Source organism: Sebastes umbrosus, chromosome 8, assembly GCF_015220745.1.
Source record: "Sebastes umbrosus isolate fSebUmb1 chromosome 8, fSebUmb1.pri, whole genome shotgun sequence".
In the NCBI taxonomy this organism is placed as follows: Eukaryota; Metazoa; Chordata; class Actinopteri; order Perciformes; family Sebastidae; genus Sebastes; species Sebastes umbrosus.
Window position 1 is genome coordinate 31280887 of NC_051276.1, and position 27903 is coordinate 31308789.

The 27903-nt window shown below is 39.7% G+C and overlaps 1 protein-coding gene across 4 annotated transcripts in view; it reads right to left on the reverse strand.

The window, feature by feature from the left end:
• Positions 1-3265: 3265 nt before the first annotated feature.
• zgc:63587 (uncharacterized protein LOC393431 homolog) overlaps positions 3266-27903 on the reverse strand; it is a 30710-nt gene continuing 6072 nt past the window's right edge. For 2 of the 4 annotated variants that reach the window (XM_037778908.1, XM_037778912.1), the window contains exons 2-12: positions 24957-25015; positions 24393-24492; positions 24216-24302; positions 23668-23791; positions 22020-22154; positions 21621-21738; positions 10462-10563; positions 10171-10316; positions 9911-9994; positions 9770-9827; positions 3266-3913 (exon numbers count right to left, since the gene is read on the reverse strand). In XM_037778908.1, coding sequence (XP_037634836.1) covers positions 3848-3913; positions 9770-9827; positions 9911-9994; positions 10171-10316; positions 10462-10563; positions 21621-21738; positions 22020-22154; positions 23668-23791; positions 24216-24302; positions 24393-24492; positions 24957-24983 — 1047 coding nt within the window. In that variant the 5' untranslated portion in view covers positions 24984-25015 and the 3' untranslated portion in view covers positions 3266-3847. The remainder of the gene's footprint in view (positions 3914-9769; positions 9828-9910; positions 9995-10170; positions 10317-10461; positions 10564-21620; positions 21739-22019; positions 22155-23667; positions 23792-24215; positions 24303-24392; positions 24493-24956; positions 25016-27903) is intronic. The other 2 variants (XM_037778909.1, XM_037778913.1) reach the window with 1 other exon arrangement.

A 27903-nucleotide genomic window follows, 5' to 3' on the forward strand; every position in this document is an offset into this window, starting at 1 on the left:
TGTAAATCTATATATTACATATAACCAGCCAGAAATACATTTTAGTTTTTGAGAAGGCAGCCCAAAATGTTGCATTTGTTGATATAAATCCTTGAGAATCCATCCCCAAAATGATCATATTAATATAAATCAGATATTTTACAAGCAATCATGGATGAATATTCATACAAATCATTGGACCCACCATAGAAACCTCTGTTTCTATCTGATAAACCTACAGATTCAACACTTAACTTCCTCTAGCTTCAAGTTTCCCTTTGCCAAGTGTTCATCTTTTAACTTAAACTTGAAAAACAACCATCATATATAGTACATACAGGTATACATGGAATTTGACATCTGCAGTTAACCCATCCTTAGCATTTAGGAGCAATGAGTTGCTGTAAAACGCCCATGGAGCAACATGGGGTTCAGTGTCTTGCTCAAGGACACTTCGACATCGGACAGGAGCCAGGGATTGAACCGCCAACCTTGCGGTTAAAGGACGACCATCTGCAATAACAATGTTTTCCATACAAAATACATCATACAAGTACACAGAGCTGCAACGATTAATCAATTAGTTGTCGACTATTAAATTAATCGGCAACTATTTTGATAATCACTTAATCAGTTTGAGTATTTTTTAAAGAAAAAAATGAGGTAAAATAATCGTAATTGTCGAAAAGGGTGTTCCACAAGGTTCCACCTTGGGACCACTTCTTTTTTCTATCTTTATCAACGACCTACCTCAAATATGCTCAAATTGTCTTGTTCATCTTTATGCTGATGACACTGTTATTTACATTTCTAACTCTGATATATTACAAATTCAGAATTCTTTAGTTTGATTTTAATTTGGTCCAAAACTGGTTTCATAACAACAAACTTGCATTGAATAAAAAGAAGTCCTGCAGCATGGTGTTTGGTACGCGACATAATCGTTCACATTACTTGGATTTGCATATTCATTTTGTTGATGGGTCACCCCTTGAGAAAGTTGATTATTCAAATATCTTGGACTTTGGATTGACCATGAACTCTCCCTTCAAGCCCCATATTGATTTTATTATAAAACGAACATATGGTTGTCTGAGTTCACTTTATCGCTCAATTAATTGTTTTACTTTTGAAGTCAGAAAGAGAATAATTTCACAGTTGATACTACCTATTATTGATTATGCTGATATTGTCTATCAAAACACCTCTGACACTTATCTTAGGCCCCTTAATGTTGTATATAATTCTCTTTGTAGATTTGTCTTGAGGTGTCCTTATAGAACTCACCATTGTTCCATGTATGAATCACTTAATTGGTTGCAGCTGAAATCTAGAAGGCAATTTCACTGGGTTCAGTTTATTTTCAAATGTGTTTATTTGAATTGTCCTTCCTATTTGAAACAGTTTTTCGGTTCCATGTAGACCTTCATATTCACTCAGACATATGCAACATCCCTTTTTCTTTGTCCCAAGAATTTTCAAAGAAGTTGGACGCAGGTCATTCCAATACAAAGCTCCATCAAACTGGAATCATCTTCCTCTTTTTCTGAGATCTATTACCTCTTTCCGTTGCTTCAGGACATCTTTATTTTCTCATCTTAAAACAACCTGTTCAAGTTTTTAATTTGTGTGTGATCCTTATCGGCAACTATTTTGATAATCGATTAATCAGTTTGAGTCATTTTTCAAGAAAAAAAAGTCAAAAATCTCTGATTCAAGCTTCTTAAATGTGAATATTTTCTGGTCTCTTTACTCCTCTATGACGGTAAACTGAATATCTTTGAGTTGTAGACAAAACAAGACATTTGAGTACGCCATCTTGGGCTTTGAGAAACAAATTTTCACCATTTTCTGACATTTTATAAACCAAACAACTAATCAATTAATGAAGAAAATAATCGACAGATCAATCGACAATAAAAATAATCGTTAGTTGCAGACCTAAAAATACAATACATAAACAATAAAATGATAAGTAGTTATTCTGCCATCTTTTACGTCAAAAACACCAGGAAACAAAAGTACAACAAAGCAAATAAAGGATTATATTATGTCAGAAGAGATGTTGACTGTATCTGTATCTCAACTGTTAATAATAACGAATAAGATGTTAGTAAATCAAAAGTAAGCCCAGAGTGTCAACTTTCTTTTTGTCTAAACAAATTTTATTTCAAAGAGAAGTACAAAAAGAAGTTTATGCCTAAAAACAAGTGTTTTCTGACATATGGTTAAGAAATAATAATAATAATAATGTGTGTCTTAATAAATTCAACAGACAGATTTGCATAGAGTAAGAGCAAAAATCGGTTAAAACAAAATACAGAAAATAACATCGATGACGGCAGCACAGTTAGATGGCACCACTAAACAGAAGGCTGGAGGGCGTTTACACATATAACAGTTAAATATTATTTGATTTTTAAATGGGAAAGTCTAAATACAGTATGATGAAAAGCTGCACATGCAGTGTACAAACAGAACATTTTACACATTAAACAACATCACTGAAGCAAACGTTAAGTAACTGAACTGAATAGTGTGATTAGTTTTCAGTCTGTAGTTGTAGTTTGGCACTGACATTAAAGATCATGCAGCTCCTGATGATAAATACAAAAAATATTAACAACATGGCACTTTTATTCAACTATAACATGATCTTAAAGTCGGGTTGTTTCTCTTTATAACAAAGTGGTATTAGTTTGACTACTTGCATGTTTAAAGTAGTAGCTTTCCAGCTTAAAAGCCAAATAAACGCCTAGAATTAAGTTTGTAGTGTTGGTTACAAAATAAGGTTTCTAGTTTTAACACAATTAAGGACTAATAACATTCCTCTTTCTCTGCATGGACTGTTTACCTCATTCATAACTTCCCTTATATTTCACTGTGGTAATACGTAAGGGATAATGTGCAGAGAGCCGGTCATTGTTGTGAAATAAACCCCGACTGGTCTTGCATCACCCTGGAGGGGTTTATTTCACAACAATGACCCGCTCGCTGTACATTACCCCGCTTATTACATGCCTACTTACTTAAGAAATCAATAATATGACACAAAATCAGTCAGCCAGAGTCCGACATCAGAACTGCAGCCATAGCAACGGTCTGTTATAAAGAAATAACAGACCGCAGAACGCCGTGATTGTAATTGTAACGTCATGTAATAATTATAGTAATTGCATTATCAGCACTTAAGGCATTGAAACCATCCAGAGGTGGAGGTGCAGGCTACTGAATCCCTCATAAGTTCATAGAAAACATGAGAAGCTAACTGTTTTTTTTACTTTTAAGTTAAAATATGTTCAAAACAGTCTTAATCTGATAGCAAAATAACTGGAAAATGGTGCCATCTATTTGAATACAATACACAATTCATATATATATATATATATATATATATATATATATATATATATATTTGTAAACATGATAGTGTGATGGCAAAACCTCTTAGTACCATGGTCACTGGCGGCTCTGTGGAGTCATAATTAAGATTAAAGACTAGATAACAGATATGAATTATGATAATCATCCAGTATTAAAACATGTTTACGTTCACCGCTTTGTAAATTTTTTGCGGTCCAACTCAGCAAACACAAAATAAGATAAACAGCGAGATCTATATGTGGATTGCAGGTGGAGTCAAGATGTTCAAGAAGCTCCTGAACAGCTGATGGATGGATGATTGTAGAGAAGAAGAAGAAGAGGATGAAGAGGTGGTGGTGTGCAGATTAAAGATCCTGGATACCTGGACTCCTGGTGGATCTGCAGCGTGGCGGCAGGCAGGGATGGATGGATTCAAAGGACGACCAGGTGTGTGTGTATGATGAGAGGGTTAGGATCATCGTGTTTCCCTTCTGCTGTGACTCTTTCACTCATCTGATTTCATCTTCATCTGTGCCTGCATCTGAGCAATCATCTGCTGCATGCGTCTCAGCTACAGAGAGAGAAGAAACAGAAAAACACAACGATTGAGGGTTTTATTTTCAAGTAACCATTATAATATTCACATCAATAAGTTTCAATTTTGTTCCTCACTTAGTTGATTGATATATCTCAGAACGTATGTCAACAATTACAGTCAATATTTCCCTTTTTATTTCTTTGCTAGTATCAGTTGAATTATCTAGGAACACAAATCAGAAACAGTAAACTTTATATTTCCAAACCATCCAGTAGTGGGTAGATCTCTCCATGGAACAATCCTCTACAGGGAAGTGAAGTAAACATTTTATTTGGAAAAAAAACGGAGATGACCTGAGAAGAGTTACTCCAAATACAGAAGTATATCTGCTGATTCAATCTTTCGGTTTTACTTTATAACCAGTACAAGGTGATGTTAGTTTAACACCTAATGTTGTGGTGTTTTAATATAAAACCGAAAGCATAAAACACCAAATGTGTCTCTGTCTTTAATAAACGGTGACTCTGCTCTTCTGATCTGCCTAGTTAGCATAGTGAAAACCACAAAAATCAGCTTCCCATGAGGTGAGAAAAAACAGCCTAATTTTCAGCTATCACCAGATTTTTCTGAACCCATAAAGGAACATTTAGTCTGTAAATCTACTAGAAAAATAAAAAAAAGAAGTGCAATCTATAGAGAGAGAAACAGGCTAATTAGGAGCAATCTGGCAACAAGTTATTGTCGTTTCACTTTCTAGATTAAATAAAGACAAACTCAAGAAGTGACAGGATTCCTGGTTTGAACTTGATGTCGTCCCTGCTGGTAAAATACATCACCAACTAGGTTTAGACCTTCAACAGTTAGGGTGAATATGAATTTACACGTCATGGTTCAACCATTCAGATGCTCCTGTTCCTAAAGGTACAGTGTGCTTGAAAGTTGTAAAACATGTCGTCCAACCATGTCTAAAGACAAACCACAATGACTGAAAGAACTAAGAAAGGAAGTGCAATTTATAGAGAGGCAAAATTCAGAAGACAAACAGACGCTGACTGACAAAATGAAAAAGCATCTCATGGACTTCCATTTTAAGTAGTTTAGTTTAGTTTAGTTTAGAGTATTATACCGTGAGATTTTCTTTATTATAACAAGCTAAACTGCTACATTACTGTAAATAAACTAAACAGAGGCGTGCAGATGGTCAATACTTAATCAAATGAGGAGTAAATCAATATGTTTTAATACATAATGATATCATATAATCTAAATTTATATCAGCATAGCCCATGGGCCCATAAATAAGTGAACGATCTATTAACACAGATAATGAGGATGTAAAGCTTCCTTTTAAAATTATCATGAATCACACTGTTCAACAATTATCTCTTCCGTAGCTTTCTCTTATGTCTATCGCCATCTTGTGGCTGAGAATAGAACTTCAAATGATTAATCTTTATATCATGAATGTGTGAATTTAATCTGGATATATAGTAGAGAGTCATGTGCACCTGGCTACAGTTGAAGACTAAAAGTCTCAGCTATTCTACAGCTGTTTTGACAAACACATTTTATGCTAAAGATAGACTGAAAAACATGAAATGTGAGTGCATATACCAAATGACTTATCTTGAAAATCAATGACGACTTAAATTGAATATTACTTTGAATTTCCACATAAATTTAGTATCTATTTATTCAAATTAAATATAGGTTTAATAAAAGAATTAAAGTAATAATTCTAAAATAAAAAAGGAAAACAAGAAACAAAACAATAAATAAATTAGTAATTTAATTAATTAATTAATTAATTAATTATAACTGGCTCCTGTCATGTGTGTGTGTGTGTGTGTGTGTGTTTTTTAACTAAACTACTAAAACTCAATGACTGCAAAAGTGGGATCAATTTAAACCTAAGTGAATGTTTTTTTTGGAAACTTTATTCTTAATATTTATTAAATTGTTTCATATGTTTGATTGTAATTTATATCTATACAGAGAGACAAATTTGACAGCTGGCCTCCTGTGCACTGACACTACCAATTAATTTGAATTACTTCATTGGAAATGTCCAATAATTGAACACTGTCTCCATGTAATTATAGTACAAAATGACATAGCCCTTTCCAGGAACCTTTTTAAGAAATAACGATTACTTATCAGTTCCTACTTAACTTCCTAGGAAATTATTATCCAAGGAAACTAGGAACCTGTAAAATAAAGTGTTACCTTTTCATTTATAGTATATACAGTGGAGGAAATAAGTATTTGATCCCTTGCCGATTTTGTAAGTTTGCCCACTGACAAAGAAAAGAACGGTCTATAATTTTAATGGTAGGTTTATTTTAACAGTGAGAGACAGGATATAAAAAAAAAATCCAGAAAATCACATCATATAAAAGTTATAAATTGATTTGTATTTGATTGTGGGAAATAAGTATTTGATCCCCTAGCAAAAGATGACTTAGTACTTGGTGGAGAAACGTTGTTGGCAAGCACAGAGGTCAGACGTTTCTTGTAGTTGGTCACCAGGTTTGTGAACATCTCAGGAGAGATTTTGCTCCACTCCTCTTTGCAGATCATCTCCAAATCCTTAAGGTTTCGAGGCTGTCGCTTGGCAACTCGAAGCTTCAGCTCCCTCCACAGATTTTCTATGGAATTTAGGTCCGGAGACTGGCTAGGCCACTCCATGACCTTAATGTGCTTCTTCTTGAGCCACTACTTTGTTGCCTTGGCCGTGTGTTTTAGGTCATTGTCGTGCTGGAAGACCCATCCACGTCCCATTTTCAGTGTCCTGGCTGAGGGAAGGAGGTTGTCGCCCAACATTTCAGGGTACATGGCCCCGTCCATCCTCCCTTCGATGCGGTGAAGTCGTCCTGTCCCCTTAGCATAGAAACACCCCCAAAACATAATGTTTCCACCTCTATGCTTGATGGTGGGGATGGTGTTCTTGGGGTTATAGTCAGCATTTCTCTACCTCCAAACACGCCGAGTCGAGTTGATGCCAAAGAGCTCGATTTTGGTCTCATCTGACCACTTCACCTTCTCCCAAGCCTTCTCTGAATCATTGAGGTGTTCATTGGCAAACAGACGGGCCTGTACATGTGCCTTCTTGAGCAGGGGGACATTGCGGGCGCTGCAGGATTTTAATCTATTACGGTGTAGTGTGTTACCAATGGTTTTCTTGGTGACTGTGGTCCAAGCTTTCTTGCGATCATTAAGAAGTTCCTCCCGTGTATATCTGGGCTGATCCCTCACCTTTCTCATGATCATCGTTACCCCACAAGACGAGATCTTGCGTGGAGCCCCAGACCGAGGGCAATTGATGGTCATTTTGTGTTTCTTCCATTTCCGAATAATCGCACCAACAGTTGTCTCCTTCTCACAAAGCTGCTTGCTAATGGTCTTGTAGCCGATTCCAGTCTTGTGCAGGTCTACAATCTTGTCCCTGACGTCCTTAGACAGCCCTTTGGTCTTGCCCATGGTGGAGAGGTTGGAATCTGATTGTGGACAGGTGTCTTTTATACAGGTAACGAGTTGAGACAGTTGTCTTTTATACAGGTCACGAGTTGAGATTCGGAGTACATTCTTAAAGTGAGAGGACTAATCTAACCGGCCTGCCCTGGGCCAGAATTCTTACTGGTTGCTAGGGGATCAAATACTTATTTCCCACAATAAAATACAAATCAATTTATAACTTTTATATGATGTGATTTTCTGGATTTTTTTTTAATATTATGTCTCTCACTTTTAAAATAAACCTACCATTAAAATTATAGACCGTTCTTTTCTTTGTCAGTGGGCAAACTTACACAATCGGCAGGGGATCAAATACTTATTTCCTCCACTGTATATAAGTACAGTAGCATCAGTTAGTATAATCTTTCCTCCCACCTAAAACCCTGACAACCAGTAAACAAACGGACTGCTGTCTCTCCAGCTTTGTGTTTCGGACTCCTCACATAACGGAGGTCATTCCCACCATAAAACTGGGCCAGGACATCCAGGCAGGAAGTGATGGCATATCCTGCCTGGGCACATTGTTTACAAACAGCTCTGATTGGACCCCGCCCGCCCACTACGGTGGACTGCAGCCGCAACAGGCAACAGGCCAATCAAGAGCAATCAGGAAACAGGTTATTGCCTGATTACGTGCAGGATCAACGGCCCAAAATGTAAACAATACATATGGAAGATAGTGGGGTGAAAATAAATAAAGACGTTTTTCTCTTTCCAAAATACAGAACACTGATGAGTTGACAGCCAGTACAACCAGGGCCATAATGTTAATGTCATAATGTACAACAAATATGACGAGGCAGTTTTTCCACAAAGTCAGGGTTAGTCTGCATTTACCCTTCATTATACGCAGTACTCAGGGCATGTGGGGGTTAGTCAGATCCTCGTGTGTTTTTAAAGGATAGTTTTGGTCTTAGTCTGTCTTAATACAATACTCACATGCCCATATGTACACTGCAATAGAAATAAAGTAATTTACCAAAGCATACATCCATATTTTGCAGAATGTTTATGTTTTCAAAATGAAATGTGATGATACACCAACCTAAAATTTAGTGAAGCGCCTGTCAAAACACACGTCCGCATGTATAACTCCCTGTAATTATGATTTTGCTCATAAAACAATAAACATAAAACAATATTTTCTCCTGGGACTAATTCAGATGGCAGAGATCTACATTCCTTCTGTGTAGTTCATTAAGTTTAACAAAAGCCAGTGCTGACATGTGTTTCATTGTAATGCATTAGCTATATTGAGCAAGTCGATTTTAATAGTGTACCAAAATGAACTGAAACCAATCTGCCCCTGGAGCTGTACACACACATTTACTAGGCTGTACAAAAGCAGTGGTATGGTCCTTTAAGCGCTGTTGCTTAGCTTTAAATAGGAGGACATTTTCTACAGAACTGTTGATTTTGTCTCCTATTTGTTACAGTGGCGTTGCATTAGGAAGGCAGCACTTCACAGCCAGTAAGGAGAGGATTTATTATAGCAACCAATAACTCTTTTAACATACTGTACAAATGGCATGTGAGTATTATATTAATATGAATCTGAAAATATCCAAACTAGGGCAGTCAAAGTTAACGCAATATTAATGCCATAATAATGCATTGACACAAATTCATTTTAACACCACTAATATCTATAACGCAACTTTGGATTTTCAGGTTGTAGCGGGCTCCCTTTTAAAGCTAGAGTGAAGATATTGCTAAAACCTAAGGAATCCATTGGGACCAACCAGGTCATACTAGTTTGTCGCGAAGAAGGCTAAATAACGCTCGAAACTTGCACTAAATTTTGGCGAGGAAAAACTGTCATGGCCATATTCAAAGGGGTCCCTTGACCTTTGACCTCAAGATATGTGAATGTAAATGGGTTCTATGGGTACCCACGAGTCTCCCCTTTATAGACATGCCCACTTTATGATAATCACATGCAGTTTGGGGACAAGTCATAGTCAAGTCAGCACACTGACACACTGACAGCTGTTGTTGCCTGTTGGGCTGCAGTTTGCCATGTTATGATTTGAGCATATTTCTGTATGCTAAATGCAGTACCTGTGAGGGTTTCTGGATAATATTTGTCTTTGTTTTGTATTGTTAACTGATTTCCAATAAAAAATATACATACGTTTGCATAAAGCAGCATATTTGCCCATTCCCATATTGATAAGAGTATTAAATACTTGACAAATCTCCCTCTAAGGTGCATTTTGAACTGATAAAAAATGTGTGATTAATTTGAGATTAATTAAACTGTTTTTAGAGCCTGGACATCTGTATTTACAGTTATTCACTTGTTGGATCAACCAAGACACATTTCAGCACGAAGTGAGATGAGAAGCTGTGTGTGTGTGTGTGTGTTCTCACCTCGGCCTCTTTCTGTAGCAGGATCTGGTCTTTATCCACCACTTCCTCATCCACAGCCCTGCAGGGAAACCAAACACACCAGTTAGCTTGAAATAGAGCAGCTCATCGTGCTGTTTACATGATATAAGATCAGCGTCTCACCTGCCCGCTCTCTTCAGCCTCTCTGAGCGGAAGTTCTCATAGTGCAGATCCTGAGTTACCTCCTGGAGGTCTTGCATGTGGGTCCTGCAACAACAAGACATGCAATCCTTTCTTCACACACTGGGAGGCAGCAGAGCTTCACTGTCAACTTTTTCTTTCTTACAACCAGCTTAATGTGGATGAAGTTCTGTCAAGGTTTTAAAAGACTTTCCTTCTGAAAATCATATTACTTAAGCAGTTTTATTGCCAGGGAGACTCACACAAGCATGGTGCGTAGTTTGAGGAAGTCATTGTGCTCGGGGTTCTCCACTTCAACAACTCCCCAGGGGTAGAGACGACCACGGATCTTCTTCCCCTTCACCTCAATCAGCTGGTTGGAGCCAATCACAGCAAAGGGAATGCTCGCCTGGGAGAGGAAGATAAAAGTCAGGATCCCAGAGAGAAACAAAGTCAAGAAGAAGGAATGTGGAAAATAAAGGTAATCTATCACTAAACCAGCAGAGGGAAGTGTCTGACGTAGTTTCTGTATCAGCTGCGTGTCCCGCTCTCACCTTCAGGACTCTGGTCTGCTCCTTGAACTCCTCATCCTCGTCAGAGTCGGCGTCAGGTAGCTGATAAATTCTGATCCCGTGCTCTGCGATCTCATCCAGGATCTGAGGGGTGGAAACAAGAGAAACACGGGGAGGGTGAGCTGGCAGGGTCGTGTGACCTCATCGTGACCTCCTGACATGTCCCACTGTACAGGGAAAACTCTACTGTTGAACCCTCCAGAGGTGTCACTGCAGACTCTACCAGAGGGTCGGCATGACTTTCTATTATCAATCTTTACTCAAACTGTTCAGAAACCAGTGATCTAGAAAGTAGAGCTGCAACTATTAAACTAATCGCTAACTATTTAGATAACCAATTCATCGGTTTGAGTGATTTTTTTAAGGAAAATAAAAGTCAAAATTCTCCGATTACAGCTTCGTGAGCTGGGGATACACCAAGCTGATATCGGAGAACTAGCGGCGACGAAGGCCACCAGTTGAGTCGCCTCGCGTCGCCTTTGTCTTGGCCAAAAAGTTGCACTCGAATACACCGTAAAGACTACAGCCGACGGCCAACCACCACATACGTTCTGCGCCTGCGTGAGATGAAATAACTCTCCACACCAGCTTCATTCCAGATGACCATGTCGTTGTGAAAATATCCGTGTATTGGAATGATCAGATGAGATGGAGATGAAAAATGAGAAGAGACTTCTGTGTTTTTCCTCTTGACTTTACTTGTTTGCTTTCTTTCCTCACTTCTGTTTCTCTTCTCGTGCACTGATTTTGTTTAAGCTGAACAGCCAATCAGAGTGATTTCTCTCATAAACGAGCTCTGCCACCGATTAAACATGCTGAATCAGCCAAAAAGCCTCAGACACAGGCAGACTAGAGAGGAAAGTGCGGGACCCTGCAAAAACTAGGCCGATGCTCACCGATGGCCCCAAACTGTGTTTCTTTGTGTGTCAGGGCCTTTAACTGTGAATATGTTCTGGTTTCTTTACTCCTCTATGACAGTAAATTGAATATCTTTGAGTTGTGGACAAAACAAGACATTTGAGGACGATCTTGGGCTTCGGGAAACACTGATCGACATTTTTCACCATTTTATGACATTTCATAGACCAAACAACTAATCGACTAATCGAGAAAATAATCAACAGATTAATCAACAATGAAAATAATTGTTAGCTGAAGCCCCACTAGAAAGCCAATTCATTTAAAAACACTAAAACATCCTCACTATCACGACCACTAAGGACCCTTTTCCTTCGAAATATATTTTAATAAAAATGTTAATTTGTAAAACTTTTTTTTGTACCTTTAAATGTTGTATTCATGCTTCATTTTGTGTGTAATAGATGCTCATAATGTATATGGTAGTCTAGTTTTTTTAAAGTTACTTATCCACAGATGCTTCGGCATCTGCTCTTGTACTTGTACTGTAGTTTACTTTACTTGTACTGTACTTCTAGTTTCTTATAAATTCTGACATTAAAGTCAATGAAATCTACTGCCAATTCCAGCATGGCACAGGCTTTTCTAATGTATTTAAATATATATATATATAAAATGTGTGTATTCACTGTAAACTGTGAGTCATATGGACAAAATACCAGCTGCGGCTGTGACCCAACAGAAAGTAAGAGAGCTCTATAGACTAATAGGAGGGTGTGAGTGAGTACCAGTTGTTGCAGCAACACATTTAATTAAAGCCCCCCATGGAGGAAAAGAGGGGTGAGACAGAAAGGGTAGACAGGTGAAAAATAATAACGGTCTGTGTGTGTTTCAGAGTTAGAAACAAAGTTCTCACCCTCCTTTATTCACAAGCTGACCGGTGAAGAAACAAGTTAAAACAAAGGGTCTTTCTTCTCCGCTACCTCGGGGACAGATGTCAGTATTTATTATTCTAAACATCAAAGCCTGCATTTTTCTTTTGTTTTCCCCAGAGCAGAATTTTTAAACCCACAATGTAGTCTTATGTAATGGAGCCAAAAAATGTCAAGTGTTGTTTTCCTGACTTTTTTGGGGACTTTCATGTACGGTGGTGTATAATAGGACAGTGGTCAGTCAGCCAGGAGCCTGGGAAGTGAGCACAGGTTTTCCTACTGAGCGCAGCTCCTGTTTGAGCCCTTGTTATGGCTGCCGCTTGTTTTCTCAGTGAGCTCTGCGCGCAGTGTGTGCGAGATAGTGTGTGTGCGGGGAGGCTCGGGTATTGTTGTGGGGCAGATCTAAAAACAAACAGGCTTCGCGGGAATCAGAGGAGAGCGTGAGTCAGGACCAGAGCCTCTTTTTCCCTCCATTCACTCAAACACACGATTTACAGATCTGTCGAACACAGAGGCTGAATAAACATCGCTCTGGTCCGCTGGGGCAGAGCATAAAGGATTTTGGGAAACTCTGCACTCAGAGAGAAAATAAACACGCGTGACACAATGGCAGGAAAAAACGAAACAAACAACAAATCCAGTCACACAAGTAGATAAGGTAGAGATAAGCTAAAAAATGTGATAAAACAGGAAAAATCGAACTGAAAGACCACAAATCAACCAGTAAACAAAGACAGTGTAACATATTTTATGAATGCAAACAACCATTAAATATCCAGAAACAATATCTGGTCTTCACACAAAACACAAGTTTGTTGTCTGCCATCATCTGTTTCCAGACCTCGGTAAGCCAAAAGCTGCAAAATGGCTGTTTACCTGAATTATCCTGTTCCGTAACATGTGCTTTGTGCAGCCTGACACCTATAATCAGGACCTCTCAGGGAGCGTCAGATGTCAAAATCACTGCCTGCTCCAAATCCCTCTAGTCTCCTGTTGATTTACTGTACACAATGTAGGCCTTAATCCCTAATGTTACACCACTCTACTCGTCAAAGTTGTGTGTTTTCGTTGGCACGGAGATGCTGGCAGTGGGAGCCATTTTGATTTTATGACCATCCTGTCCAGTTATAATACTCCCCCCCCGCCCCTCCCTGTGCTGTTATGGTTGGCCGTGCAAGTCCACTCAACGCTGTCAGGGCAGCGGACAAACAATGCCACGCAAGACTCTGCCTCAGTATTAATTAGAAAAGGAAGGCAAAGACTTATCGCCAGAATATGAAGCATTGTTTGTGGAAATATTTCGTCATGTCGGGCAGTTATGATAAGTGAGAGGGTGGAGGCCGATGTTGTCCGGCTGGAAAATGGGTTAGAAATGAGACAAATTGCAGGTGAAGCGTGTATTTCCAGTGTACAGTCAGGCTCGTTCAGTTCTAGGAATAGCAGTATTAAATATGCCGTGGCGGTTAGCCCAAATATAGCACAACCGCAGGTCTATACATAGATATAATTACACAGCGTGAAGTCGTGGGAGACATTGCTAAGCAGTTTTTCTGCAATTTTGCACAGCAGGTTTAACCAAAACCTCCAATCACAATGACACCCATCATTACGGGGATCAACCGTTTCATCACGCAACTTTACGAGGGAATAATATTTTCATGATTTGCTCATTCTCACAAGCAAAACCCACAAAAATATGAATGACTCAAACACCTGCTAAGCAATGACAAACGGATCCTGGACAAACAGAAAACAAATAGCTGCCAAAGACAAAGAGCAAACAGACAAAAGAGGGGATTATTGTGGTGAGCACCAACATTCAACAGGTAACCGCATGCACAAGCAACACTCACAATAATACACTTCTAGTGTGATTGTTGATGACAGAGCCGAGCTTCCTCTGGCCTCCTGACATGGTGTTTGTATCCATAAAACTAAAACTCTAACAGGGAACAATACTTTGAAGTAGAAACATGTATCAGAGCATTCTTAGGAAATCACAACGCAGAGAGGGAAAAAAAAATCCACGAAAAACAACACAATCAAAGTGCATCTCGACGCTAATCAACCCTGACTGAGAAGTGCAAGGATCGGGGTTTCAGAGGGACCAGAACCAGCAGAACTTTTATGTAACGTTTATGTAACCTCACAGCTGCCTGCCAGCTACTGCAGAGTGGCCATGGGAAGGAAACGGTGCATCACTGCCATTACAAGTAGTGGAGCTGATCAGCTTTGAATCGCTTTTAAACCTGGTTTCATACTGAGAAACACCTGGAGGGACAGGGGCCCTCTTTTTCCAGGACTGCAGAGTTTATTAAAGGAAAATGCTGGCCATGGTGAGCATTAAATCCGTTCTGCTGAGTGCTCTCAATCCCTCCTGTAGGTCCAACTGTGTCCACATATCGTATAATAAAACAACTGCTTACTTTGCTCCTTCTAAATCTAATTTACTAGTGGGTCTGATGAAATCCAACTGTCCAGCCAATAAACTACATAAAATATGAGTTCTGGACAAGCAGGTCTCTTCTCACATAAAATACGGGGCCAGCAAACTTTTTGATAAAAAAGAAAATACTGTGATGAGTACCGGCATCTCCAGTTGTAGATTTAAGTCCAGAGTGGTAGAAAGTCTTAAAAGTTTCAAGAGGTTGCTCCACCAAAACAAGACTTCAAACTATGATTTAGTTAGTCTCTCACAGGAGGCATCAATGTGGCTTTTTTTTATTTATATATACCTCAATTATAAGATTACAAAACAGACAACAGAGATCTGGCAGCATGAAAAGAAAAAGCTGATTCCTACAACTATTCTTTAGTTTCCAAACTTAATTTGCTAACCTTGAGACACTTGAAGACAAGGGCTTCTCTCTTGCCAGGAAACGCCTTTCAACTAACCGGCTCTCTCCTGCCTGCAGGGAGTCTGAGGGGGTGAGGGAGCCCCGACAATACCTGATCTAAGGGGGTCGGAGGGATTTAGACCTCATACTGGCCTCCTACACAAACACACACACACACTTTCAGATACACATAGCTGACTGTTGCCTCACTTTGTGAACTGGTATAATCTGGCGTCAGGAGCAGGAAAGGAGTTTACGTGTTTGGAGCTTTGTAGCTCCAGGAGGCCGGTGGATCACCACGGACGAAGGATGATGATCAGACCATCTACAGAGCAAATCCCTCTGAATGTTCAAATATCATCCCCTTCTAAAAGTACCCATACACGAAGCAGTACCGGGAAAACAATACCTTTCTGTTCACAGGATTAAAGACACTTGCATGCATGCACAGAATTACATTCCAGATAAATTCAGTCAGAGTCTGAGACCAAGTGGACGGTTCAGACTGGAACAGACCGGGCGAGAACAGCTGGATTTCTAACAGGAGGCACTGATGGAAAGTACAGAGGAAGTCACCACAACCATGGCAACGTGAAGGCATCATATGAGTTATGGTGATCAACACACTTGCACGCACGCACGCGCACACACCCGCCCACACTCCTATTGTCTGGGCTAAGTATTAGTACAGTTAAGACCACCCACCTCTCCCTGTGATCAAAGAGCATGGGGAGGAACAATCGAGCTATTCATGTAATCTTGTATCTACGTGATATTTGAAGGGGGACAGTGCCAGTTTAGCATTTCAACCACACATCAGGCTTTTGTGACTTGGTCTGGTAATCAAAAGGGTCTCAACGGCAAACTCGAGAGCAAAAAAATGACTCATTAGCAGCACAGCAAAGTCCGGAAGCCATCTTTACAGGCTGGCCTTCTGACAAGGAAACCTGCTGTTTTCACACTGTATTCGGCTTGTATTTTCTTTACTTGAGAACAGATGAGAGTGTGTAGTAGAGCCGCTCGCTCAATGAGGAAAAAGCACGTATTTATTGTTTTAAAATCTGCAGAGACGTGGAGCATGCCCCGGCACAATGACCGCTGGAGGGCAGGAAAATAAATATATCCGCGTGTTTGAAACACTGGCAGGAAAAAGGACCAGGCCTAAGCTGACCTGGGACTCATATACTTACAGGAGCAGTGAGGTAATCACCACTCCACCTTTACTCCTGGGGCGCCGGCCTCGACATGTACAAGGAAAGAATATTAAAAACGGAGTTCAAACTCACATAATTACCAGGGCTGTCAAAGTTATCGCAATAATAACACGATTTCTTATAGTAATAAATAATATGCCACTAATTTCTTTAATGCATTATTTCAACTTGCGATTTTTAGGTTGTAGAGGGCTCAGTTTTAAAGCTAGAGTGAAGATACTGGTATCATATGAAACTAGATAACCGAAGGAATCCATTGGTACCAACCATGTCATACTAGCTTGTCGCGAGGGAGGTTAAATAACGCTCCAAACATACGCAAAATGATCAGCTGACTATACCTGCGTCATAATTTCTTTTTCTAGCTCAACTCTATCTGGCTGCTGAAGTTCACCCTCTGTGTTAGAACTACTTCACTTTCTGTTATTGCTATTCAAGACAACCTGGTGACAATAGTGGCCGGTACGAGTTGTCCTGCACTGATAATGTGTCCCAGCGGGGTCGTAGAACTGGTTCACACAGCAGGAGTATGTGGAGTGGCTGGGCGAGAAGACAGCAAGTCAGACAATGAAGGGGAAACTGTGACAGTGCCTCGACCGGGTGAAATATGGCAGCTGAAGGGACAAACGTGAGGGAGGGAGGGTTCTGCATGAGGAGACAGTGAGCAGAGATTGGATGGGGAACGACAAGAGGCTGATAAAACAACGACAATCATCTAAACAACTAATCGATTAATCAAGAAAATAATCAACAGTTTAATCGACAATGAAAATAATCATTAGTTTCAGGCCTAGTTCGGACAAAAGTAGGCATTTGTGTGTTTTTGCCTCCATCAGGATTCCGGTCTAAACCAGCTGTGTATGGTCCTCTAAAAAGAAAGCAGCCAGTGAAGCAGTTTGAGACTAAAGCCCTGCACAGGATATGACTTTAAGGTCCCAGACTGAGAGGATCAGTCCCTCAATATACCCTCCTCAGGGCAACTTATGAGCTAGAGACCACAGCGACCCCGGTGAAGGAAATTGGCATTAGAGCAAATTAAAAAAAAAAGAGGACACAAAGACACAGAGGAAGAAAGTAAGAGGCAGCTGAGTGAGGCACTGCCAGGAGAGGAAGGACGGGGCGAGAGGTGAGCAGAGCTCAGGGAATGAAAGCTGAATGATGGGTGGTTTGTTAACTTTGTCCGTGAGCTTGAGGTGTGCAGGGCAGCAGGTTGTGTCTTGTCAGTGGAACAGTCTTGACACATTGCAGGAAACGTATATTGTTCTGTACAAGCTGTTTCCCCCTAATAAAAAGAGAAACGTGTGGACGAGCTTTGAGAGAGGCGGGGGGTCCCATTTACTGAGAGACAAATGGCTCCGAACGGTGAGAAAGTCCCCAGCAAAAAAACAAACTAATAAATAGTGTGAAAGAAACGCTGGAGGTTATCAATCATCCTCCAGCACTCGGCTCTGTGGCAGCTTCTTGGCTGCTTGCGCTCTGACCTCAAAGGAAGGCCCGGTGGCCCGCTACACTGTACTGGACTGTATGGAATGACTCAGGCACGTACACCTAAGAGCCACTTCAACTAATCTGATCCAACCGACAAATACATTTGTTCTCCTGAGAGACACTTAAAGAGATGAATGAGCTTTACTATGACACTTACCTTTTACAATGACTAAGTTTACAAGCACACAAGAAACCAGTCTACTGTCATAAATCTCTAAGAGCGCATTTTTGATAGCTACTATTGTCTGAAATTAGTGAATAATCAGATGCCACACCCCATGTTTTGTAAAAGCCTTAGAATTATTTAAATATTTTATGTGAAAATGACATAAGAACCCTATTTATTGATAAGACACTGCCATTTTTTAATAATCAGAGAATTTGTACTGTGTACTTGTTTAAATCTTACACATAGTGAAAAACAACTAATTTAAATTTAAGACCTGATTTTGTGTAAATAAGCATTAGAAATATATTAGTGTAATCATTACTTCCCAGTTGCCTATGATGTATACTATATGTTGATCCAATTTTGTATATATTTATTTTCTACTTATTATTATTACTACTATTTTATTTTTATTTGTGTATTATTATTATTATTATTATTTTAATTTTTGTATTTTAAATTTTTATTATCACTATTATCATCATTTTTAAGCTCGAAAGGTCTTTGTGTTCATGTGGTGTCAATTTTGTTTATGTAGTTTTATTTTATTTTGTATCCCTAAAAATCAATTAAAAAAGCAAAGAAAAAAGAAAAACAACTTATTCAATGGTTTCACTTAATAACAAGAAGACCAATACAGTTTTGTACAGTTTCATTCGTAGCTTTGACTGAATATCTTTGGGGAGGAAGAAACACAGCTATGAGAAGTGATGTATTCTGCTGCATGTGTTGCTCCCTGTCCTGGTATCTGTTTTACATATTTGCATGTAAAACAAGAACATTCAGAAACCTCTTTGAGGATATTCATGGTAAAATATTCAGGTTTCTCCAGCAGGAGTTTATCTGCATTAAAAATGTCTCTCTTAATCACCTTGCCATGAAATAGCCAGGAGTAATCATATTAATTAAATTCATATAAATGCAGCCAGTATTATTGACTGAAATCAGGGCGACTGTGTAGATCTGAAATACAATGACAGCATTCCCCACAAAACAATCAGACTGCACACAAGCGCCACTGCAGCCACACTTACCAGTATTTTTACAAATTGAGATAAAGATAAAAGTTGTGTTTGCCCAAAATGTGCCCAAACAAGACATAATGTGCCCTCTTTAGGGACACATGGTGCCGTTTCTAAATGTGGAGCAGATAGCTCAATTAACCCTCTGTACTTCCTGAAAATAATGGCATGTCCAGGAACTCACCATCATCAGATACAGTCAAACTAAATTCAAACTTTTTTTGGGTCAGTTAATGTTTAAAAATGCAGTTTATGTTAAAAAATACACATTTTCTTCATTGCGTGAATTGGAAATTGGGTAGCGTGCATATGGGCCTACTGTATGTGCGCGAGTTTGTCCATTTTGTTGAACTCCGCAGCTCCTTAGTGTACAGCTACAGCGGGAAATGTCTGTTAAGGGTACACTTAGTGGAGCATGTGAACAAACAGACAGATAGTGTTGTGGATAGTTTGGCAGTAAAGAGGTCAGATCAGAGTGATAATGTTAAAGTATTTCCATTGCCCCACTTTTATCATTTCCTGCTCCGCTGGTATTGGCTACCTTTGTACAGTAAATGATGTCTATCAGTGATTTGAATGAAAAGCAAAACTTGAACAATAATAAGAGTTATGTCTCTAACTGTAATCAACACAGCTAAGCTACAGTACTGCACGCTGCCAGCTGGATCACGCTTGGGGGTATTCTGTAGATTGGGGCGGGGGTCGGTGGCAGCAGGAAACAAGTTTTTTCATCTTAAGTGCCAGAGCAACATTCAGAAAGTTTGCGGAAGGTCAAAACACAAAACAACTCAACAATTCAACTGACAGGTCTCTTAAGGACAACGCAGTGGAGGATTTCACCTTTGATGCCAGAGCAACTTACATTCTAGCGAAAATACAGAACAAGTGGAGTTACTGAGTTCTTGTATTGTCCTCATGAAGCACACGTGAGACCGTGTGTGTCCTGAAACTGTGACCCCGTCTCCCCGAGATGCTGCATCAGCAATTTCAAGCAATCTGACTGTGGGAGCCTCAAACAAAGCAGACTGGCCGCTGACGGGAACAGAGCAGAGCTGGATTCTGCCCAGTCTGACACCGTGCCAGACCACCGGCTCCGAGACCTGAATGAGAGGCAGGTGGGAGGTCTGGGCACGGAAGGGCCAGTGGGGAGACAGGCTGACTTCCAATTAACAGCACTAATGAAAAAAAAAGTCATTTGCAACAACAACCTGCCCGCGTTGGTTTCTGAACTAGGACTGCAACTAATGATTATTTTCCATTATCAGTTAGTCTGATGATTACTTTTTCAATTAACCCTAATCCTACCGACTGGGGGTCCCTGCAGACCCCAGAGGTCTACTTTTTTATCATATCTCACAGGTACTTTATTCTATATTTCCAATTTTTCATGACTTTGTCAATCAATTTGTCCTTTATGACTTCATATCATTGTTTTCTGTTTTAATTAGTGCTTTTTAAAAAGACCAATGTATCCAGTTGCAGCCTATGCAGTTCAAATAGATAAAATAGAATAGAGAGATAAAATGTTTGCCATGGGTCCTAATTTTAAGTGTAACACTATCAGCGAGGTAGAGTCACTGTCAGTCATTGTGAAGAAGACAGACACATATTTCCTCATGTGCTCTGTCTTTTTTCCTTTTACAAAATATACAAATTGACTTTAACTTTCCTATAATAATAATAATAATAATAACATTAAATACATACCTAGTAATGTTTTGAGGATAAGCAACCATTTTTGCTATGATGGTTGTTTCTTACAGTAATTTATTCAATTTCTTCTGTACTTTGAGGATCAATTTGTTTTGCCTCAAAAATGTCAGAAAAGAGTGAAAAATGACCCTGAGCCCATGGTGACGTCTGGCCAACAACACCCAAAAGATATTCCATTTATAATGATATGAACCAGAGAAAATTCAAGCCAATCCTCATATTTGAGAAGCGGGAGCCAAAGAATGTTTCGCATTTTTGCTTGAAAAGTTGTGGGTGTTAGGTGAGTGGAGCAGAGTAGAGGTTATCAGCTGAACACGCTGTGTGTTGTATTGCAGCACTAATGTGTCTTTCCCCCCTCTGGACAGCAGGAAGCTGAGGAGCGTGCAGGCAGGCAGACACTTGGGTCACTTCCAACAGGAAGTACCTGCGATGGGTTGAGAATGGATGAGATGTGCAGCTGCCTCTATATTATATACAACACCCTTTCCCTGCGTATGTCCCTCCTGATGTTTCCTCTCTTATGTCATCCCTCCCTTTACCTTTAAACAATCTGGCTGACGGTATCATCAAGAACATAAAACGTACGCCAAGAAATCACTGCAATTACACGGGGAAGTACACGTGTGCTTTCTCCATACCAGGCTGCCAATGAGGATGGATAAGGGATTTTGCTATTATTAGTGTATTATTCATTAATCCACTTCCTAATGGCTATACCATGTAACTGTAGATGGGACAAAAACAACCACATAACACACACTCCCCAACTTCCCCAACATCCTGACAACAAGTGCTTGGACATTCCAGCTTTCCTTGTACCATGAATCAAATCTAGGGGAAAGATGATTATATATATACTTTATATAGAACAACTATAGATCAAAATTGTGTGTAGACATCAAACCTACCCTCCTCTTCAGGCGATCCCTCTCCTTCAGTGTCAGTGTGTCGGCCTTGGCAATGACTGGGACTATGTTGACTTTGCTGTGGATGGCCTTCATAAACTCCACATCCAGAGGCTTCAGACTAGCAAAGAAAAAGATTATAAAGAAGACAATAAAACTATTAGGACAGTGGGAAACAGAGGATAGCGGACACAGAGGAGGTGACAGTTTTGAGGGGGAAGAGAGAAATCAGAGGTGACACCAAAATCAGGCCAAAAAAACTTCACGGCGTGTTTCAGAAGGGGAAACATACTTTTTAGTCTTCTTTCAGGTAGTATTGAATGTACTGGAGTAGACCTGAGTAAACCACAACTAGGTAGAGATAACATCAACTTTAGAGAGTGTAAGAGTGTGTTTTTTTACCCGTGTCCAAACGGAGATATGAAGTAGAAGCAGCAGTGCACCCTGTTGTCCACTATGTGTCTTCGGTTCAGGCCGCTCTCATCGTGGAGGTATCGCTCAAACTGATTGTCGATGTACTGGATGATGGTCTTGAAGCTGACATCAGAGACAAACAGACGTAAGCCTCCTTAATCACACCAAATAACCACGTAAACACTATTTTAACATCAACACTGAGAATGACATTCAAGGAAAGGAAATCATACACGTCATTTTGAAGTAATAAGTCTAGGAGGATCTTCACTGTCGAGGAGAAACTGTGAGCCAAATACTGTTTAGGACTCCCACACTGACTCAGGTTTTATATGTCAGGAGGAACATCGCTGTTGTTGTACAATTCTGTGTCTACGTTTTGTGATAGGAGGGGTGGATTCATTTCAGAGGGGTATTATGTTGCTCTATGAGCTGAGAAACCCTTCAAACTCTGCTTGATAAACTTTAAAAATATTTAGCTGGTCAAAGTAAAATTACAGCTTTGTATAGTTTCAGAAAAGTTGACATCTTGTTATACAGGCTTATCATCTATGAGAGATATTTTCTTATCACTTTTCACCATTTTAGAACAGGAAAAAAACAGGGTATATGCTATTTTCACACCTTCTATTTATGACTGATTTGCTGGCGTGATTGAGACGTGAGTTTAACTGATGAATGCATTAAATTATCTTCTAGGCAGACAGTGCAGTATGAAAATGAACTTGTAGAAGGATATAGTCTTTATTATATTTGTCTTGTTTTGATGTTTAGCAGCAAAAACACCAAAATAGTTCTTTAATTATTTTTTTTGATAAAGTTTTTGCCATTTTTTTCCTTTATTAGACAGATGACAGGACAGAGGCAGACAGGAAACGGAGGGAGAGAGAGAGGGGAATGACATGCAACAAAAGGTCCCTAGGCCGGAATTGAACCTGTGACGTTCAATTTATGGCATGTGCTGTAACCATTTGGCTACTAAGGCTCTCTATAGTTCTTTAAATTTGATCTTTCGGAGGTTATAGAAGATGCTGGTATCATATGAAACTAGAAAAAAAACCTAAGGAATCAATTGGTGTCATACTAGCTTGTCGTGAAGGAAGTTAAATAACGCTGCAAACTTGAGCTAAATTTTAGCGAGGAAAAACTGTCATGTCCATTTTCAAAGGGGTCCCTTGACCTCTGACCTCCAGATATGTGAATGAAAATAGGTTCTATGGGTACCCACGAGTCTCCCCTTTACAGACATGCCCACTTTATTATTTCATCTCTTTTGCAGTTGTGTCCTTTTTGGTAGCCTTTGTAGAAGAGTATGTGTGTCCAGGAGAGTAAAGGTCCAGCTATGCCAGGACAATCAACAAGAAATAGATCTTGGACAGAAGCTACATTGACATCACTGACATGAGGATGGCACACACACACACACACACACACACACACACACACACACGGTTGAAGGATCTAAACATAGGGAATGCAGAGGGAGGAGAGGTAAGAAACAGGGAGTGGGAGTTTGGGATGAAACTTGAGAAGGGGAGTAGATGAGGACAGGAGGGAAGGATGAGAGAGCACGCTGGACAGGAAACATGTCCCAAGTTGTTATCGCTCCCTACTCCTCCACGACACATAAACACACCAGTCCTGGCTGTTGATGGCGTCGCCATATCCAGGGGTGTCGACCACGGTGAGGCGGAGCTTCACTCCTCTCTCCTCGATCTCCACAGTTGACGCCTCAATCTGCACCGTCCTCTCAATCTTCTCTGTGGAGCGGAAGCACAGGAATAATTGATGGGCGGCACAACGGAGCAGACACCTCGGTACCCAAGTGGAACATTAACATCCCAAGTTCCTGCCTGAGCTGCATGCTTACACAGCTGCCATGACCGCAGGCTTCAAGAAGGTGGATACACCTTAAAAAATTAAATCATGGGGTTTGTCATCTAAAAGAGCTATGCTTTTTCTTATCTGCACCAGACCAGGGAGGGCCTGGATAATTGTTTTCAAGCCAGAACAAGTCTCAACCTAAGTCAAGTCATAAGAAGGGCAGGGTCATATTTTGAGACTAAGGCATTCCCAACATTCCTTTTGAAATAATGCGCTGCGGGAGACATTGCAGCAGACATTTCTCTATTATTACAGTGTGCACCTTTGCGTATGTGTATGGGTGTGTATGAGTGTGTATACCTGCGGCACCAGGGATGTAGCGTTCAGGGTAGAGATCAGTGAGAAACAGGCTGTTTATAAGTGTTGATTTGCCCAAACCAGACTCCCCTGAAAAACAAAGAGAATGGAAAATAAAACTCTCAATTCTCTAGAGAAATCATATATATTCTACTTTAAAAGAAAAGAGTGATAACTCACCTACAACCATGAGGGTAAATTCAAACCCTTTTTTCACTGATTTTCGATGCACTTGGTTCGGGAGGTTGGCAAACCCTACATAACCTGCTGATTCTGGGAACTGTAGAGCAAAAAAACACAACACAAATTGTTAAAAATAAGAGTCAGAAACTAAATAAAAGAAGCCGAAATTAATAAGGAAGTATTGAACTGACTCAAATTAAAGGGGATAGTATTTATGTCATTTTAGTGTTGGATGATTTCCTACATTTTACTACTTTCACTGCCCAACATTTTCATAATTTTATGAGGTATGTAAATGTGCCAGTGAGTGTAGAAGAGTGCGATTGATGATGATTCATATAATATAGAAATTCCAACAGGCAATAAAGCCTAGCCATGAAACACTTACACATTATAACAGGATATCCTCTCTGGATGCCTGTGCAAGTGTGTGTGCATGAGATTAAAAGGTACCATGAGCCTTAATCACCACGGCCTTATTAGAAACCCCTCCTGAATACTGAATCTGTCATAAGTCAGTTTAAAAGCTATAATGTGGGGAGATTTCAGCCTGTTACTTACCTTCCCTTTCTCTCCAGACTGAGACATCGCTGCCGTTTACTGGATGTCTAGTGAGCCTGCTGGTGGGAAAAAATGAGAGATATTCCGGTGAATTAAATCAGATAAGTCATATTAAAAACAGTTCCAAGTAACTTCCCCCCTGCTGGCAGGAAAACACTTCTTCCAGGCATCTTGATTAAAATATTTCACTATATTTTCTCAAGAAACAAAGCAATTCCTTAGAATCACATATTGTGATGCAATCCTCATGTTTTTTTTCTTCTTTAAGTGATGTTTTATCTATCCAAAGTAATTATTGATAAAATTTTGAAGAATCATACAGCACGTGAGAAGAAACTATAAGCACCCATAAAATGAGGTCAAGTCAGGGTTGCAGCTTTCGTCCATAGAGAATGACCTGCCAAATGAATAATAATGCTATTGAATTTGTGCAAACGCCATTGTTGCGTCATATAAGGTAGGATTAGCTTTTCTTCCTTTGTTCTGTTTGACGCCATTTTCTTTTGATTTTCAAATATTATTGCTTGCTGTGGCTCACACACTCTCCTGGTAACAACTTTTACAGTGTTAACTAGACAAAGACATCTACTGTAAATAGATCTGTTTAGGTTTGACATAAGAAATTTGTTGAGTCTGATATGTTGTATTGTCCTTCTTAGACAAAGATTGTATTAAAGGGTTATTGCTACCATAAGGATTTTGCTTTGAATTGGTTGTAAAGTCAGAGATTAATCAGAAAATGCTAGAAATATATCTTTGTATAATTATCTAAATTAGATTAGGGGTGGCTGATATTGATAAAATCCTTTCTCGCCGTACAGGGTTGGGTTATTTTATATTTTATTTGATATCATGTTATTAATATATATTTCAAGATTCAGTAATTTTCTTTTGAGACCATGTCATGGATAAAATAATCAAACAGTAGTAAGAGTTTTTGGTAAATCCAGCAAATTAAAGTACCTCACAAATCACAGTGCTCCATCACAAAAATCATATATTGCCATAAAGCTGTTCTGCGCAAAAGCTATAGCAAAATTTCGGTTGACTTTTGACCAATTTATATTGTCTCTTGGTTAGAGATATACAATACAAGACTGCCATATTGCACTAAGGGATTTTTATGAGTTAGTTGAAAGAGAGCATCAGTAGAAAACTGCACTTAAAAATGTAACGATCAGTGTTTTTTATTGGTGGATTTCAATGTTCAATTCGTTCAATAAAAGAATGGATCATTTCCTTTAGAGCAATTTGTTGTATTTTAGCAGAATACTGAAAGGTAGAACTGAGTACACTTTAATATCTGGTTATTTATCGATATTCAACAATGTAATCGCATATTTTCCTCCTATCGTACAGCCCTACTCTTGGCACAGTATATATTGTTATATTGTCCACCCTAAATTAGACTTTGCAAGACATGCATACCCATAAGCTATAAGATAGCAATCAGACAGACAGGCAATAAAGACCAACAGTTATCTTTACATCACAAATCTTCATTAGTATCATCTTCATGTGGCTCGTTTATCTCAAGCAGGAATCGTAAAACACAACTCCCCCTCAGGATATTTATGTAAATCATAACATCTCTGCACACTGAGTCCACATTGAGACGTTCATTCAGGCTGACGACTACACTGTTCTCTAACACTATCACACGGAAGGAGCAGAGATTAAGAGCTGTTGGCAACCAGTGTGTTCCCAGACTCCCATTAAACTGTCTAATATACGCCAAGCTCCTGCCCCACTGGATGACCCTGAGCAGACGACAGAGCAACAAGCCCCCTTGATAAATTAGCTACATAATGACTGAGCAGGAAGAACAGGCTCCATTTTATCACCAAAACACTGGCCCTTGACAGGTGGAGTGTGATAAGCATTAGAAAGAGGCAGGCTGCCGTGCGCTGCCAAACGGAGATGCACACTGATTATGTAATGTTGGTCGGGGGCAAAAGAGGTGGCATGGGAATCTGGAATGACCTTTTTTCCGTTGGCATGTGACAAACGCACAGTTGTGGACACTTGGGGAACCATTTCACACTGTTAAATCTATTAGGTGGTAGTTGGGGGGCCCCCTATGTCTACAAGAAAGTGGGCAGAGATCTCTCATTCTGACAGGGTGGTTTCAGCGAGCCCGCAGGGAGAACAATGGCTGTTTATCCCTCTGGTTCCTGAAGCCTTTTCCTATAAAGGGCAGCTCAGCTTGGGGAGAAGGGAGAACACGTGCCTCACCCCTGACCACACTCAGGTCCGAGCGCATGTCAGGACAGCACGGGGAGACACCAATAATATAGGGTGGAGTGGTGCCAGGTTAGGGCCCTAAGGTCAAAAGGTTAACCCAGTTAAACGGACAGGCTATGAAGCCGTAAAACATTTTGAATTAAAAAAAGGGGGAAAATAAGCACACATTAAGATTGTGCACACAACATAAATGTTATAAAAATTGCAAAATAGTATTATGACACTTATTTAATCTCAGTTGAAATAAGTAGTCAATTAATCGATTAGTTGTTCCTCAATATAATAAAATACTTTTTGAATCGTTAAAGTAATTTTTAAAGCAAAAAGATCAATAATGTAGTGGTTCTAAGCTAGCTTCTCAAATGGGGCTCGGGACGGTTGGAAGGTCAAAACAAGACATTTGAATGTGTTGGGCTCTGGTAAAGTGTGATGGACATTTCATGGACCAAATGATTAATTGTTTACTATGTTCACCATCTTTCACCACAATTTTGTATTGATGATGGAGCTGAATGAAAAGTCAGGGCATCACCAAAGTTATCAAAAAACATAAAGCGAGGAATCTGTCTGTCTCCATCTGTGAGCCCATCCGGCGTGAAGCGTCCGGCTCGATCTAGTTCTAAAATGAAACGGGATTCAGCAGTGGCATAGCCTATTTTTCGTCTGGACATGTAGTGTGAGTCGAGCATGTCGTCCTCTGCTG